Source organism: Amblyomma mixtum, chromosome 7, assembly GCF_055824585.1.
Source record: "Amblyomma mixtum isolate Tamu chromosome 7, ASM5582458v1, whole genome shotgun sequence".
In the NCBI taxonomy this organism is placed as follows: Eukaryota; Metazoa; Arthropoda; class Arachnida; order Ixodida; family Ixodidae; genus Amblyomma; species Amblyomma mixtum.
The window spans coordinates 35,612,755-35,631,277 of NC_143018.1; the positions used below are offsets into that span (position 1 = coordinate 35,612,755).

At 45.4% G+C, this 18,523-nt stretch overlaps 1 protein-coding gene across 2 annotated transcripts in view; it reads right to left on the bottom strand.

Annotated features, from left to right (window-relative positions):
* Positions 1 to 231: 231 nt before the first annotated feature.
* LOC149335649 (uncharacterized) overlaps positions 232 to 18,523 on the bottom strand; it is a 32,014-nt gene continuing 13,722 nt past the window's right edge. Inside the window, exons 8-9 of one of the 2 annotated variants that reach the window (XM_089552249.1) lie at positions 18,059 to 18,256; positions 232 to 10,506 (exon numbers count right to left, since the gene is read on the bottom strand). In XM_089552249.1, the coding sequence (XP_089408375.1) occupies positions 10,489 to 10,506; positions 18,059 to 18,256 (216 nt within the window). In that variant the 3' untranslated portion in view covers positions 232 to 10,488. Of the gene's footprint in view, positions 10,507 to 15,949; positions 18,257 to 18,523 lie in introns of those variants that run through there. The other variant, XM_089552248.1, reaches the window with a different exon arrangement.

Sequence of the window (18,523 nt, forward strand, 5' to 3'; positions counted from 1 at the left end):
TCGCCCAAGCCTATTTTCTCTTCTTGATTTCAGCTCAGATATCATTACCTAAGCTTGCTCTCTAATTTTCTCCCATTATTTTCCTTCCCATAGCTCGTGGCAGTGCCTCCAAATTTACTTCCAGCCTTATTATTAGCCTCCAAGTTCCAGTGCCAGAGGCAGGTGCTGACAGGATGCACTTGTTAGGGACTGTTATGTGTGACCTTGCCGTAAACCATCCACTCCCTAGCATGCATGGAGGGGACAGAAAAGCAAAAAGGAATGACAACACCTGTTATGCATGTTTTAGTTCATTTTTATTGCTATTTCCAACGCGAACTAAAAGAAATGCACTCAAAAGAGTTCTGAAGAGCGTGCACTCGATGATATGGCACAAGTCTATCCTTAGCAGACTTTCGCATGAATGTTGGCAACCAGCACGCTAGCTGGCCATGATAAAAAAAAGAAATGAAAAGCAATAAACGAAACAGAATGGCTTTACGAATAATGACACAAAGTTTTAAAGGTCCAACAACACACGCTCATTCTCTTCGAACAGCACGTGCACCAGAGTAGCGTAACAGGCTCTCTTACGGCTCTTCATTTAGTGCTGTACAGAACTAAAATTCGCAGCTTCTGTCCTCTTAAGGAGAACAAGCAAATAATAATGCACGGCGAAGATTAAGGATCACTGATGAAAGGAAACTGGTCAAAAACACACTTGTAAGTGCGAACACTGACTGAACAGCAAGGGCGATGACCCGACAGTAATCGGGCAAGAGTGTGCGAAAGGACTTTGAGAAGTTTTTCGAAAACTGCCGTTAGTCGCGTGCACTCGATGTGAAAGGTGGTCTCGGTCATCACTGCCATGGCCCAAAGGCAAACGCGAAGCTCATACATCATTCGCTAGAACTAAAGACGTACACGCCTGAAATTCCCGTGTAGCTCACGACGTCATGCAACAAGACAAGCATCACCACACGGCCATCCATGACGTCACTGCTCTCAGCGCAAAATGGCCGACGACCAAACGGCATCCAAAGGGTGATCACACCAGCTACAACGCGGGAGTTTAGATCACTACACGGAATTTACAATGTTCAGCACAGATTGCGCAGGGTGATGACATTTGGTTGTGATTATCCTGACCGTATATTCCACTCAGCGTTCGCCCCAATGGCAAGGAAACAGGCCGATGCCCACGACATGAGCTGACTAGCAACGATTTGAAGTGTGTCTGACGTTAGTGTTGCAAGATGAAGAGGGAACCACACTGAGGTCCCAGTGCAGAGCCGCCGTTAATGAACTGAGAGCGACGAGCCGTGGCTGCATGGTCCGCAAAGCGATCACATACACTGAAAACATGTCACACTAATATGCATTCGCAACATGATTTCTGTATGACTCTTTGGTGACCTCTATGAAAAATTTTGGACAAGCAAATCATATTCTCGATGCTGCCTGAAAATAACAGAAAGCCAGTGTCTTGAAGGAGACAAGACTGTGCGTAGAATTTGTGTTTTCATTTAAGTCTACAGGCCCAAATAAAAGAACGCTGTCATGGCTGACTGGTGTGGAGATACGAGAATGGTCACACACTTCACAGAAAGCTTTCTTGGCAACCAGGCACATTCATCAGACCTTCAATTTAACACTACTCCCGCATCTATTGCTCATCAAAGCGCCTCTACTCCATTGCAACCTGACTGGCACACCATGGTTCATATTGTCCTCAGACCGACAGCATTCCACAATAATGAGAATCAGCTATTCTATTTCTCACTTCTAAACACAAAAGAGCAAAGAAAGACGAGACATAGCCATGTTGAGATCACACTTCAGGCAGCCACCGCCTCCAAGTTCATTTCCAGCTCGGCACGGAAAAACTGCACACGTATTCGGCTCACTGCAATTGTTGTCAATGCGCAGGAAACCATAAAGTTACAACAAAAAAAAGAAAGCTGGCATTTTTTTCAACATCACTTCTACAATATCCAGGACCACGCACAGAGCTGATTTCACCACTAACTCACTATTTGGTGTCAGCCTACCTCTGGCCCATTTATTGGATAAAAAAGAAATCAAGACTTGTAGCAGGTTGGGGCACTGTCAAATGGCTCCTGTCACAAGGCACCCAGAGGACAGAGGACAAATGTTATGAGCCCTGCAGCAGTTATTCCCTCAACGTAGCTTTGTTCTTAAGACACCAGCAAAATTTAGAAGCAACACAACACTCAAGGTTTCCTTGCTAAGCTGAAGCAATGAGATGTCCCATGGCTAAGGCTGTCAGTAGCGTCATGTGATGCGAACAAAGCAGATGCTAACAGATGCCACCAACGTGGTCGTCGAATTTTGATGGAGGCGAAATCCTAGAGGCCCATGTACTGAGCGATGTCAGCGCAAGTTAGAACTCCAGGTGGTCGATATTCCGGAGCCCTTCACTGCGGCGTCCCTCATAGCCTGAGTCGCTTTGGGACATTAAAATCCCATAAACTACCAAGAAAACTGACATGCAGAGCAGCAGTAAGGGAACTACAAACTCAACTTTAGAGCATTTTCATCGTCCAGTGCTGTCATACGTATAACAGTGCTTACTGCAACCATTTTCCCATTTGTCTGACACAGAAACCTGCTGTCTTAGCCGACAGACATGTGACAGAATGAACGAATTTGTATTTCATGTCAGAGCCTTTGAGCTCCGGATGTTAATCAAGCAGAACTTCAAACCACAAACCATGAATGCGCTGGCGGCAAATAAAAAACTGCTGCAGCCTTTTTTTTTTTTCGCTTGTTCTGATGCCTTTAGAGCTTTGCACTTTGCTGTTCATAAAAAAAAAAAGAAAAAAAAAACTCTAGAAAGACCACCCCAAAACATAAAATACCTTGTTTTATAGAGCCTGACAGCTTCATCTTGCAAAAAATCTGCAACGCATAGCCAGCTACGTTGCTAGTCTTAAGATCGTTGTCACCCATAGCGTGAAAAAAAATAGTGAGATGCTACTTGTATGCAATATTTATGTTATTTCCTCTCTTCAAGAAGCTCTGTTTTTGATGAAACTGGGATCTCTTGACACCCTTGCAAGCCATTTGTCTAGATTTTCTTGATGTTGAGGTTTGGAATCCCTTTAATGAACATGAGCGTGCCTGAAAAGTGCGTCAAATATGCACAATGTGAAAAACAGGCCCAGAATTTTAGGCTCCCCGGTCTCGCCATGTGGAACTGCTCAGAAGGAGACAAAATATCCGCTTGGAAAGGAAGAAATGCTGCCCTGAATGCTCACACCCAGACGGAGTGCTTGAGGACATGTGCCCAGTGCAAGGTACGACGGTCAAGTCCAATGCGAATGAACAGCCAGAAATGTGCAAACGGTGGTACGGGTGAAGCCTAACTAAGCATATGCTCCCTCCTCTTCCACTGCAGTGCACAGGCAAATGTTCCGTGAAGGCTCACGGCCATTCTCCTCTAATGCTGTTCATGACATAACCACAAACCAACCTGTACAAGGTTATATAACATGACAGCAGTTCACTACCCGGCAGCAACCACTCCAGCACTAACGCGACCCACACAGAACACCATGAAATCATGTTTGCGGACTGTCAGCCCGAGAGGTGCTAGCTCTGCCACCATGCCCGAAACACTTGCGGCAAGCTGTGGCAGGAAATGAGAGTATTGATAATAAAATAGGATTTACACGTGCATATTCTTCTACACATGGTGTTAGGTACCCGGATCAGCAAAAAATCAACAAGGCTGGCCTGTGCTGCGGAAGATCACACCACTCTTGAGAAAAAAAGCGACAGCCTCACTGATCTCGGGAATCATCGGCTCTCAGGTGCGGCTGGCTAGAGGTCTAAATTGGAAGACGTTCCAGTCACAGTTCCGGGAAAACACAGAGCAAAGAGACACCACAGCTGCCTCCGCTATTCCTCAATTCCTCAATTCTACCTCCGCTACAAAAGAAATGCCCACGGCAGGTTTGGCACCACTACAGTTAAGTACGCAGGTCCCCACACAACCCCTCTGCTGCCTACTGTGGAGACAGATAATAAAATGACTGGCTTCAGCATCCCCCTCCCCCTCAAGCCATGACAAAGCAGAATAAAGCCAAGCGTGCCCCAACCACAGTAGCCTTGGTGTGCATAGCTATCGAGCCAGAGGAAAGGTGTGAGCATGATGATGAGGTGCAATGACTTCCAAGTGTACAGAGTGGCGAGTGAGAACATTTGATGAAACTCTGGAAAGGATTCGTACAGCGCCACAACAGAAAGGTGCCGACAGCGCTCACAAGTTCAGTGTGCACCTAAAGCACGTGCAAAGTCCACCATCGTTTCATAGAGAACTTGCGTGTCAACAGCAGCCATACAACACACAATCATGGTAAGAGGTAAATGCTGTGTGCAGTGACACAAGGAAGCTGCAGTGCCCAGTTAAATAACTTACACCCCCCGACAGACACACAGTTACAACAACACGGGAACAAGGTACTGTGCTCTAAGTACCTTGTTCAAGTGTCTCATTCCAGGTACCTGGGAAGAGACCCCATGCTCTAGGTACTGTGTTCACGCAGCTTGTTCCAGGCACCCTGGACAAAGTACCTGGGTACCTTGTTCAGGTACCATGCTCTGACTCGGCAGGTTCTGTCTGACAGACACCAATGACTAACTGCACGTGGCAAAGCATCAACACACTGCCCTAGAGACGTCAGTCGAACGCAACCGCTATTCACCCTTGCCACCTCGAGTTGGACTAGGCCCAGCCAAATGGCCACCGTGTAACAGAGAAATCCTGTACAGTAAACAGGAACATACGTGCACGCAGGGTGCTTTACAGATATGTTCTCTATAAATGCGTAGACATCGGTGAAAATTCTGACAGCACGCAGCAAAAATTTTCCTTTTGCACAGACACATGAAACACAGTGCGCATCACAAATGCCACACGCATCTTCCTCCAAGAACGAATTGAATTGGTGCCTATACAGTGAAAGTTGCAGCTCACAGGGCTCCGCACTGCACATGTACACAGCAGGCAAGAATAAAAAAAGGCTGCTCCAACTTGAGTCTGACGTGATGCTTGTATGTGGCCATTAGTACTTATTCATGCGGTAGGCTTCCACAAAACCTTTGCTGGTAAACACTGCTTTCATTGACAAACAAGATCAGCATCTGTACATTAATGCAAAGCTCCCATTTCTGCAGGCAAGACAGGTGGCAGGATCCCACCAATGGTAATATTAAGCCTTTGCTTTATAGACAAGTGATAATAGCATATCGTACAGTGAAACGGTGCTATACGTAGATTTGCAATTTCAATGCCCCATGATGCACACAGGCTTGGTTTTTACCTATATAAGTGGACAAGAGAGACCAAAAGGTGTTGCGCACCTCTCTGGTTCTTAATGTGACTGGCGTTCTCTTCCTAACCAACACTGACAATTCAACACACTTGTTGAAGTGGCACTCTTTCAACGGCACAATCCAAAACCGGGGCTGAAAAGAGTCTCTCACCTATTTACAAGTGCACAAAGCACGAAATTTACACAATCTGAAGCAGACAGGAGTAATCACATCCTGGAAACTTGGAGTTCACGAAGCTGCTTGACTGATGGCGGCTGCAGCAAGGAGGCTTCGCACTTACGGCTCCGTTTGAATATTTGTGATCACGAGTAGACAGAACTGTTAATGAAGAACATGGCACTGCGAAACAATTACAAAATAACTGTAGAAATGTGGCGTGGCACGAGGCATGTGAGTGGTCGTGTGAACAGTGCACAGCTGCGCGCCTACAAGGCTCACTAAAAGCAATGCTATTCCGCACTACCCTACGTTCCACACTAAGCATGTAGTCTTCACTTAGAACACCACACTGCACTTTTCTTCAAGAAGCCACGGTCCTTTCCAGACAAAAAAAAAAGGAAAGTAGAAACTTGATGATAAGATCATGGGTGAAACGAATTTCAGCATCACAAGATTTAGCAAAATTCCCTAGCTGAAATGCATTCAATGCAGAATTTCTGCAGTTCTGAACACTTTGGCGCACCGCTACGGATGACACGATCGTAGCTGCACAAAGTACTGCCCCGCACGTCGCCAACACAGCAATCATCACCAGTCGCGCAGTACACACCGCGACCACTTTGCAGAGGTGCGTGGTCATAAATAAATCTCGTCAGCCGTAACCAGCACTGCGTGAACGCATTTCCTGTTGTTCAGTGAGCAGATATTGTTTGGTTTTTGACTGAATGAATTCGGATGAATTTTCGTGATCCCGTGAGATTACCATCAAGATTCGAATGTAACAGAAGGAAAAAAAAACGAACTGCAGATGCCTTTTCACTCTCGATAACGTAGAGGTGAGAAAGCATGGAAGAGGCAAGGAAAATCAAGATGCCACCGCTGTTCCTGCCAAGGCAGCCCTTCATAACGGGTCAACGCCGATAGATGAGTTCACATAAAACCTTCGCCTGCCGTGGACTAGTGTGAACGTCAGGTGCATCCTTCAGATCGAAGTCGCGCCCAAGAGACTCCTTGTCGGGTGACGCTGCCACTGAGGAGTTCACAAGCACGTCTGAGGCATTAGACTAGGTGCACCAGTGGCTGCTTTATCTTTTCATTTTTAACTTCCTCTACAAACAACCTTCGTTGTTGTTGCCTCCACAACTTTCTGCCAAGTCCTCTTCAATTTATGAAAAGCCTAATTCCAATCATAAAATACGAATAGACAAAAAACTTGGACGACACTTGCACTTCCCTTACGAGCACAATGTGATAGCATTTGAGATCCCTCTCGCACAGGTACTCCTTCTCTTTCACAGATTCAGAGAGAGAGGGGAGTCCTCACACCACTCCTGGCACAGTAGTGCAGCGGTTAAGCGATGCACCACTGCCCTCGCAGGCGGCTGTTTCAAACTCAGCCTCTGGTGGGGCTTGCAAGACCCAGGCTGCTATTCCTGGCCTCCCGTAAGGCTCATTTTCACACTGATTGCTATTCAGGAATCTGTGTATCTCTTTAAGAATAAGCTGATGCACAGTGCCACGATGGGTAGGCGGCAGTTCATCATCGCGACCATCATCAGCCTGACTACGCCCATTGCAGGGCAGAGGCCTCTCCAATCTCTCTCCCATTAACCCCGTCCTTTGCCAGTTACGGCCACCGTATCCCCGCAAACTTCTTAATCTCATCCACCCACCTCACTTTCAGCCACACCCTGCTACGCTTTCCTTCTCTTGGAATCCACTCCGTTGCCCTTAAGGATCAGCGGTTATCTTGCCTTTGCATTACATGCCACGCCCAAGCACATTTCTTCCTCTTGATTTCAACTAGGATGTCATTAACCCGTGTTTGTTACCTCATCCACTCTGCCCGCTTCCGATCTCTTAACGTTACACCTATAATTTTTTTTCCATAGCTCACTGCGTTGTCCTTAACTTAAGCTGAACCCTTTTCGTTAGCCTCCACGTTTCTGCCCCGTAGGTGAGTACCGGTAAGATACAGCTGATGTATACTTTTCTCTTGAGGGATATTGGTAAACTGCCATTCGTGATCGGAAAGAACCTGCCATATGTGCTCCACCCCATCCTTATTCTTATAGTTATTTCCCTCTCATGATCCGGATCAGTGGCCACTACCTGCCCTAAGTAGACGTTACACTGAATTTACTTGAATTAATTTCACTGCTACCTGCCATGGAGGGCATGCTGCACATCGTGGCAGGTGGGCCACCCATTTTTTCGTGACATGGACGGATGGACGCTAGCTTTTCACGAGAATGGGAACCCTAATGCTACCATATTAATGCCACTGCAGAACACGATATGCTCATCCCAAGAACTAAGCACAAGCTCGTGGAAACCCGCTAGGTGCAGATTTCCATGACATGGGATCAAAAATGAAAGTGAAGCCCAAGTTTTCAACAATCTGCAGAAATCCACAAGTGTGCGCTATGCCCCTCAGCCCGAGTTCACTCGAGTTCACTTTAAAATTGAATTCCGGGGCCTGACAGTAAATGTACTCAGGCAGGAACCTTAAGGCAGATTAATACGGGCATTATACCAGCACACTCTTGTTGTTTTTCCTCACATAGCGCTTTTTACGCGCTAAAGATGCACCCCAACTGAAATATGTGCATCTAGAACTCATGATAAAGTTTTTTTTTTTTTTCTCTCTTTTTGCCTCCATGTCAAAATTTGGTCACTGCAGCCAAGTATTGAAGGGACATGACTACTGACAACTCTAAATGCTTTCGTCATTAATAAAGTGCAATAGCTGGGACATGTCTGTAAAGTTCTATGCATATGCTGTATTTTGCATTGTTTTTATAACCACAACTCCTGTGTTTGCATACACTGACATTAAAAACAAACAAATACAAAATAAAATGTGTGGCTCTATTAAGTTTGTTCGACAGCAAAAGACGCTTTCGCCACTAAAAATTTCGAGGTAAAGCTGGAATAATTTGTCCCACCACTTTAGTGCAATCATGTGACAATATCGACGATTCTTAGGGTCTTGGCACTGCTTTGTTTTCTCCACTCTCTTTTCTAAAATTTTCCACACTCAGCTTTTCTTTTCCTCTCCTCTCAAAATAACGCATAGCAGTAGTAATAAGGTTACCTTGATATTTTGGTATAATCCTGCGTTACCTGCTCTGTTAAAAAAAAAAAATGTCACTGCGAGTAAAGTAAAACCTCGTTGATACGTTTTTTTTAACGGCTGGGAAAAACGTATCATCCGGGAAAACGTATGATCCAAACCGCCTAATTCTGAGAAATGTAGCAGTTGAATAAGGTAAAAAAAAAAAAAAACATTTATCGACAATTCCACTTTATAAAAATGTCGAGTGGCATTTCTTGGACAAGAGCTGAACAGATCCTATTCCAGTGCTCGCTGGGTTCAGTGCGCGTTCGCGCTGTCTTTAACGCGGAAGGGGATTCATAACGAAATCACTCCGTCGTTGGCAATGATGAAAGTAATCAAAATCCCTCTTAGCACCCAAGTACTGTGGAGAAGCCACTGCAGCATCTGATTGTCGCAGTGTTTCTGCTTTTCAAGCTGCGTTTCCCAGACGCGGGAAAAAACTTCTCCTCCTTGCCCTCATGCACCGCGAAGAAACTTCAGCGTTTCTCCTCCACGTTGCGTAGTCGCAAAAAACGGCCGTCGCGAATGCTGGCGCACCGTTTGTTGGTGGTGCTTCGCCTCATTGCATCAAGACACAGCACAGAAGCCACCACGGCGGGAGACTGCCGCAAAAAACATGTCGCGTGCCCTTTTATTTGGCCCACTTGTATGTTTGCACACGTGCGGTTGGTCAATAAACGTATTATACGACCACAAATTGTCGAAATTTTTAACGTAGTAGCAGGGAAATCACGTTTTCCGGGAACGTATTAACCGGGAATATAGTGTAACTCAATGGAACATTTTTAATGTCCGCGATTTTGAGCGCACGAACCGGGAAGTCGTATGAACCGGGAACATATCAACGAGGTTTTACTGATACTTTCGTCACAACACCTGTCTTTCGTTTTTTGCCTCTAGCTATAACGAGTCTTTTTTTTTTTAGTGAAAGTAGCCTCTTTTTCATTAATAACAGTAGATCGTAAACCTCGGCCAACTTGAATGTGTCCTCAGTGGCCCGTTTATATTCACAAACAACGGTTAGCAGCCTGACCAGTTAATGATGCCTGATCACTGGTACCATGAGTCCCATCTGATCACTAGTTAATTATTCATGCATGACTTGCGCCGTAAACGGCTCAGCCACACAGCTAGCAGTGCTGGCTATATGAGAGCTTGAACAAACCTCTGCAAGCTTGACACACAGGGTGTTCCACACTGACTGAGAGGTGCCTCCCGAGACACTGGTAGATGCTGAAGTTTCAACTCTTGTAACAAATCTGACTATCAAGCAAAATTTGTTCAACTGAATGACTCACCACATAGTTTTTTTTTTGGAACACAAGTAAATGCCAAACAGCTTCACACCTGATCGACAGGCAAGACAGGCCTGAATGAAAGTGCCACTCTTCTGCCACCTTTCTGAACAGCAGTACGACGACAACAAAGTTACCTCTTAATACAACTCATGACAAACTCTCAAACAAAGAATACAGAGAAGGGGAAAGCCTGCTATCTAGCATACCGTGCATGCATAGGGCCTCCGCTCCTGAGCATCCTTTCTCTGCAACACCAAAAAGAAAACCCTGCAAGTTGCCCTCCTCTGCAGCGCATCTGTGACACTGTCTTCTTGCCTTGAGATGTTGCTGGCAGCAAGGACAGCTGAGGCAAGCAAAGAAGCAACTGGGGGGGGGGCTCGGGAACAGCAGTGACGGCAGCGGGGGGAAGAGAAAGCATCATCCACCTGAAGCATCCGGACTCGCAAGCAAACTGAAGCACGTCCACAGGCATTCGCTCCGCACTTTTTTTTTTTTTTCCACACCGAGCTGCCGGAGACAAGTGGAAGAGAAGGGGGGTCGTAGCGAGAGACAAGCAGTCCCAGCATGTTATCACCTCTGCACGCCACCCTGCAAGGACATAAAAGGACGCGGGAAGAAGAGTGAGGAAAGAGAGAGGAAGGAAGAAAAATAAGCACCTGAGAATATGCAGCTGCGGGCTTGACGCATGCATACGAATGACATGACATGATGTGTACGCAAAAGCATTTGCTGTCCCAAGCGGCCATATATTTAAGGAGTCCCAACATTAGCTTTCTCGGCATACTTTTTCCCTTTTGCATAGACAGGTGCCTGCTCAAACAATGATCATGGTGCTGAATGTAACAAGAGCCAGAACATGCAAAGTAGTACAATTACAACTAATTATGATAAATTTTGGTTTCAACTACCAAGATCACTCAATTAAGCACACCATACAGAGATGATCAAACATGAGTGCAATCTTGTGGCTTCACTGGCCTCTGACACCATGTTTTCACATTAAGCAGAAAGCTTGCCTCCCAGTCTTCAACACATCATCAAAACTTCCAATCACATAATCCAAAGCAAATTCAAGCTGTTTTGTAGGCGTGAATTCTGTGTCACCGTGTTGATGTGCAGCTTCTTAAAGTTTGCCAAGCACACAAACTTCAAAAATTTTCCGCACGGCTACATCTCATGTAAGGACTCCTTTTAAAATTACAGCTGACGGGGCAGTAATTTAGCGCCAACCATTCAGAATGCAAAGTGGGCAAGTGGCACGGGTATGCTGTGAGGTAGCAAAAGCGCACTTGACCAAGCAGCAGCAGAAGTGGGAATCAAAAAGCACTGGCAACTCAATGAAGATAAAATAAAAGTGAACACACTCGAGGCAGTGAAACTGCTGTAGCTTGTTGATCATAAGAAGCGCAGGCAGTGTGGATTTACGATGACGACCAAGATTAAATGCGGTTGAGCACAATGAACACGAGGAAACACGAAATGCACTGAACACTAATCAGGTATCTGTCTACACTACAACACTAAACACGCACATAACATTAAAAAAGCACAGCATGTCTACAATGTTTGCTGATGGTTTGCAATAACTTAAAATCCGCCTGGCTATCTATGCATCTTCTGGCAATCAAAGTGGTTGACACCTTTGCTCTATGTTCCCATAGTCAATAAACCCTGCTTCAGAATGATTGTTAGCTCTGTCTGTTTCAGCATGCTTCACATATCGTGTAGCAGCCCACCCAGAATTGGTGTTTGAAGTAGTTTCATCATAGTAAGTATACCAACATGAATGCAGTTTCCCTTTCGCGGCCGCATTCCCACGAAATTTGATCTATTTGCTGTTGAAGTCAGATGCCCATATTCTGCATGTCACAAGCTAAGATATTATTTACTCTTCATTAAAACTCAGCAATGAATGCATGACAGCAAGCAGGTAACGATTCCGAGCTTCACTTTTTAAATAGAACTGAAACCCGAGCATGCTACTAGGACTGATGTCAGTGGAAGAAACCTCAAGCCTTGATAAAATAGGAACCAGAGTGACAATGCAGCACAAAAGAGGAGAACGGTCGATGATGAATAAAGCCCCAACTGCAGTAGGCAACCCAGAAAAAAAAAAAAATATAGAGGGGGGATAGACGGTGACACTCGGTGACACAGACGGTGAAAACGCACTTCTCAGAAGTGCGTTTCAAGAAAGAAAAAATGAACACCGAACCTTTATCCCATTACTATACTGCTTTTATTCTAAAGGGTGCAGAGGGCTAAGAGAGAAACTCACCACCATGGTAAGTACTGCACTTCCATGCAAGAGCATACAAAGCTATATGGAGAGAAGTGTTAGGTGAACTAAAACACCAACAAAGGCTGCCAAAAGGCCATCAGTGGAGCAAATGATATCTAAGCATGCTGCCTCAGGAAGTGAAATATGACAGCATGCAAATTTCATGCGGGAAGTAATATGTGCAGAAGAAAACTGCCACAAGGATGCATAGCCCTGGGCCCATATTCTAACGTTGATCCTTGTGAGGACCGATTTCCAGAAACACTCATCGACTGGAAGCAGTTACTCAGTAGCAATGCAAGGCGTCGTTGGACCAACCATCAAGATTGTGACATTTGGTGACTGTTTCTTGCTGTACGAGTATTCAATCAAGATGACTACCCTATCTACTTGAATGTAATGTGACCACAACTGTCATGCGAGCGCTGATTTCGCGAGCACAAAACCGGGGAGAAAAAAAAAAGGCCCATGAAAGTATAACTGCGAGGACTGCTTTTGCAGGAATAGAACAGCAAGAAAAAGTACAGTCAGGGGTCAAAGGTCTCTGACCTCCCCCTCCAAGTTCCGAACCATGCCATATTGCACATGGGCGCCACATGACGATGCACTCCTGGTGGTGCCGACATGCAACATGGCGCGGTTCAGAAATCGGTGGGGGGTCAGAGATGTCTGATCACAACTGTACACGGATGTCACGCAACGAACAAGACTGCCATATAGAGGAAGCTGGGTAGAATTTTATGAACAAAAGTATCTCGAAAAATGGCCTTCTGTGGCTTGTATTAAAGGGGAGGCCATGACGCTTCTTTTCATTTCAAGAGAGACACGCAGAAGATTCTCATACAAAACTGACATGGAGATAAGCGTGGAGTCTTGCTATGCTGCCACAGCGTCAACTGAGCGTTAAAAACGAAACTCGCTTAAACGCATGGCAAATCATGCCTTTTAAACGTTGGTAACTAACTGTTCTTGGCAACGTTTTAACAAGTTGCCGATTTATGCGCACAGCCGCTGGAAAATTATGCAGCAGCACAAGAGTTCCCCGAAAAGTGCATCAGATACCAATGCCAATAGAGGAAAGCAATGAGTGCCTTTTCCCATGTATAAGCAACATCAAGCTTTCGATGCACTGGAAGCGAACTACTGCAATTAACCTGCAACATCGGCAGTGATGAGGACATTGAGGGTGTTCCCCAAACTGGTGGAATGAAATGAAGGCTTTAACATACTCCCTTCCCCCTATGTTCTACATGCTTTCCTTGGCATGAAGCGGCAAATTTGTGCTTGGTGCACAGGTACGCCATCTTCAGTGGCAAATTTCTCACTGCTCTGCCACTGCTCCGATATTTGACATGCCACGCTGGCCACCTTGGTTGAATGTTTGTCACTCGTAACTTCCAGGATTTCCTTCGGTCAACCTATTCTATCTTCAAAATGTTTCTGTTTCTTTTTACAAGAAGCATCAACCAGTGCGCGAGTAAATGCGGTACAATGTGAACTTGCCTCTGGATAATATTATAACATTCGATTTTCACACGAGGGGCAAGTTTCTTCTTTTGATTTTCAATAAAGAAAAGAATGATTTACATTCAAGTAAATATGGTATTTTTTTAGGAACATTTTGTGTCTCAGTATTCCGAGTTTTTAGTTTGATAAACAGTTTGCACAACTATGGCAAGATACAATCTTTTCACAATTACAGGAAATGAACGCAGTTGGTGTGACCACACCACATCTTCCACTGCCTCAGCAAAGCAGTAAGAACAGTGAGTGCCTCCGGAGATCTGAACTTGAGTGCATCAAATTTCAAACATTCTCAGTATGCATCTGCAAACTTTTAATATTCAAGTGAAGGCTGCTTCCAGTGACTTATTTTAGCTAGAGCTGTGATGCTATGTATAACTTCGGAAATGTCTGTCTAGTGGAGTATATGTCACTAAGTGTGCTTCTAGCTACACTGATGAAACCCTGCTGGTTGATTATAACTGATGTCAAAATACCCTGTGTGTTCTTTTATATACCCTGTGCTGATAGCGTCATGTGATGCCATATTGATATATAATACATCACGAAAGCCAACAGTCACCGAAACCAAGGAGCATAGGAGTGTATTTTAAAATAATTTGTGGTATTCATGAATGGGAGCTTAATACGGTAATTATTTTTGAAGATAACTGATTAGAAAGCAGAAGAAAAAACAACCATATGCCACCGCTGGGGTCCGAACCCCCGACCTCCGAATTTCACGTCTGGTGCTCTACCAACTAACCTTGGGAGTGTGGTGAACACTCCCAGCTAACCTTGGGAGTGTTCACCAGCGCCACCCTCGTCCATACGTCTGCCGCTTTGGCATCAAAGATAATGATACAGTGCAGCGCCATGACCTACCGGCAGAAACGCTACCAGAATCCAACTCAAAAGAAATGCGTTACTTTAGGTTACAAGTGGCATAGCCTCAATGGAGTGGCAGGACCAGAGGTAGTGCATAACATGTGTTGGGTACCAATGTCTATTGTTAGATGTCCTCTCGCGCATGCACAACAAAAACGTGAGGTTCACATACAATGACCAACAATAATGAGGCAACTATGTTTTTTAATGCTCAACATGCTGTTATCAGGAAGAGAGAAAAAAAGATATAAAAGAATGTGACTAGTCACAATAGTTTAGTTGTGCGCAACACATTCAACACAGCCAAAGGCCTTAAACATACCAACTGTGAAACAGCAGCCCAATAAACTTCAGTGCAGTTTTCGGCGAGACAGTTTTCAGAAGAGAGCAGATAGGTGCGCCACCTATGAGTGCAGGGGTCAACTATTGGCATGCCCCGCTAGTTAGGGTTAGCAGCTTGTTCTCAGAACTCATAATTTTTCAGCAACCAGCTGTCGTTTTTGCTAAGTGGGAGTTCCGGAGCGTTTCACAAGTGGTACGTTAAAGAGCCCAGCTCGTAGCGACCCAAGGCATCATCACCTGGGAGATGTGCAAGGCCCCCACTGGCTGGTGATCCGTGCACAGGATGAGGTGAGGAGGAGAGGGCCTTCGAAGGTCATTCGAAGGTCACGTGCACAACGCAGCAGCACTCGAAGAAAGCTCAGGCGAGGCAGTTTCGAGGACCACTCCGTGACGACACTTGGCAACCGTCATCATTCACACGCATGCAGGAAAACACAGGTTGTCATGCACCGGGGGCTCCGTCTACGTTCAGGCACATCTCGAAGAGGCACGATGAGTCCAAGGGTGCAAGTTCAAGTGCAAGTTTCAGAACAATGCGAGAGCACTGTGCACAATGTTTGGCACCAAAAGCACTGTAAGTTACTACGGCTGCTGAACACCACACAGACACGCATGCACATCACATGTGATGAGTGGACTGTCACACTCAGGAGTGCACATAACACAGGCAGCCTAATATATACTAATATACACACTCAAATGCAAGTCTACAGACCTAGAATGCACTAATGCTAGACAGAAACAAAGGAAAGAAAATGCAGATTTCTAGAAGTAGAAAAAAAAATGCATGCTGAAAATCAACAGCTCAGGCTGATTAAAGTTACAATGACAACAGATACAAAAAAATTTGTTCTAAAGAATGCTTTTCCTAAACTGCCTTCATTCATACTACGACCCATTATGGCTCAGTGCAAAATTCGTCTCGATGCACATCACTGTGCAGCCTTACGGGCATTTTTTCATAGGAGTGAAAACTATGAGACGTGTAACCTACAAAGGAAGTGTTATTTTTTCAAAAAAAAAAAAAAAGTTCAATGCTAGGTAACTATGCCCAGAAAAAAGGCAAGCCTCAAGAACTTATAAGAATAGCGACAATCAATAAGACTTGTAGATTTATTTAGTGTTGCCTACCCACAAGACCCCATGAACAAGACTCCAGAACTGAGCAGAAAACTGCCCAATCAAGAGCTACTAAGAAGCAGTCTACCCTGTGCCAAATAGAGAGCTTCGTAAAACAGGTACCCCCGAACACCCAGCCCTATGGAGAGCAGCTTTTAAGAGCATCAATGCACACCAGAACCTTCTCACTCTGAAGATAAGCCCTCAAATCATTTGCGATTCTGAGAATGGCATGAATGCTCTTATGTCTTTAATACGCAATAACACACCGGACACATGCCTCACCTGACAATTAACTCCGTAAAAAGTCAGACTGAGAGAGAGAGCAACGTCTAGCAAGGAAATGAGGAAGAAAGACTAAACAGAGCAAAAAAAGCATTGTGCGTTTGGCTCTGGCTTCTCTGGATCCCCAAAAGCTCCGAATGGCGATCACTGAAGAACAGTGCAATGATCAGCTGACAACGCTTGCTCTTCTCAAGCGTACAGCAACTACAACATGCCTACATTACTGGATATAGAGCTAGTACTACAGCTGTGACTGTCATCCAAGCAAACTGTTCTGCACCAACTCCTGTTCGAATAAGCAGAGTGGAAAGCCATATTAGGACAAGGTGCTTCTTCAAGAACAGCGTGCCAATCAATGATGTGCTATCAGTGAGCACAGGTCAGTTCAGAACTAGCGGCAACAATTGTGTGCTTTCTTTAGTGCAGCCTAGTATCAGAAACTAGCGGCAACAATTATGTGCTTTCTTTAGTGCAGCCTAGTATCAGAAACTAAGATAATTCATTAAGCGGACGGACTATACAAGTGTGTAAGATGCAATGATGTGCGTAAGGCGCAATTTATGCCTTAGACAATTCCACTAGTCAATCTGAAGTAACTCTACATCGTTCGACGAATGGAAATGCATGTTTGATCGGTCGGAAAAGTAGAAGGTCACAATACTTTGCTAACATAGTTTAAAGAATGTGCCATTCAGCGAAATATATGACCTTTCACAGGACAGAACAGACAAATGTGCGTTCTCACACGTAGTGAGTGCAAAAAATGTCGCTCCAAATGAAACTGTAGAATTAATCAGCACCAGCACTATAAATATCAGCACATTATTTTCAGTGTCCTCACAGCAAAATACACAAATATAATAGCAACTTTTTAACAAGTATCCTTTGTGCCCCTAACAACCTACTGCCAACAGGATCATTAATCAAGCTACCAAAGCAGTTGCACTGTGGAAAGAAGTATGGCTTCAGTGACTGTACTCCATCCATTGGCTTCAACAAAATTATTTGTGCGAATTACTACCTGAGGCACGCAAAAGTGCTGTAACAGTTCAGGAAAAGTACTCGTAAATTGAGTTTTGAGGATGGCAGCAACAAGATAGAGTATAGCAGCTCCACGTATTGTCTACTGGCTGAGCGATGCATCCGAAAGAACCGTAAACCGAAACGTTTGCACACATACATCTGTCCAGTGGTGGTGTACGTGTCACCATCATTGAATTCCTATGTTATCCACTGCATTTAAACTACAACCTCTGCATTTATCGGTTCAGCAATCACTGCAGAGACACAAGCCAGCCTGCAAGCCTACTAGTATGCAAGACGGCCGTGATCCGAAGATCACATTTCAGTACTTCGCAAGTCACATGATCAACAGTTAGCTGCGATTTCAGTTATGTAGTTTCATCAACATGACTGGATAAAGAGGTCAACGACGTTAAACAGCTGCCAGGGGTGATCGTTAAAAAAAATAATAAAGAAGGAAGAACAGGAAGCAAGCACAGGATCGAGGCCACCCACGACCCTCTAGGAACCGCCTCGGAGAGGACTGCTGGGTTTGTCCATTGCCATGGAGACCAGTAGGCTCTGAAAGTCGGCCAGTTCCGGTCCAAAAAGGTCGAGACTTGGCACGGCAGCCCCTACACCCCTCTGGGAGGATGGTGATGTCACTGTGCAGTGGGGGGAGGAGTAGCGGGCGGGGCTTGTGCCGTAGCCGCCACCCACCTGTGCGTCTGGCACCGTGCGGGGTGGCACGGGTGGCTTCGGTCCCAGGTCCTTGCGCTGAAGTACGGGTTTGTTGGGCGGCACAGGGGGCGGTGTGGGCCGCAGGACGGTCCCGGTTGCCGACGCAATGCCGCCGGCCACGGCTGGTCCTCCAGGCTTTTTGACCATTGTCCGGTCGGGAGCTGGCTTTGGGGGAACCTGGCAAGAGGCAGCACTTGGAACGTGAAACACTCTCAAGATGCAAGAGCATCAGGGAGGTGAAACGAACACTGCCATTCCATCTCATCCATGTGAGAAGGCACAAGACTGGTATGCTTTGCAGTGGCCTCGCACAAGGCTGCCTGAGCTGAAAGCTCCCCTCAGATGTGCTGGACCTTATTGCGAACCCCACTTCCATTCATCCCTCACCCCTCCTCCCAAATTCTGAACACACCCATTTTTTCTAAACCTCTCTTCATAGGAAAA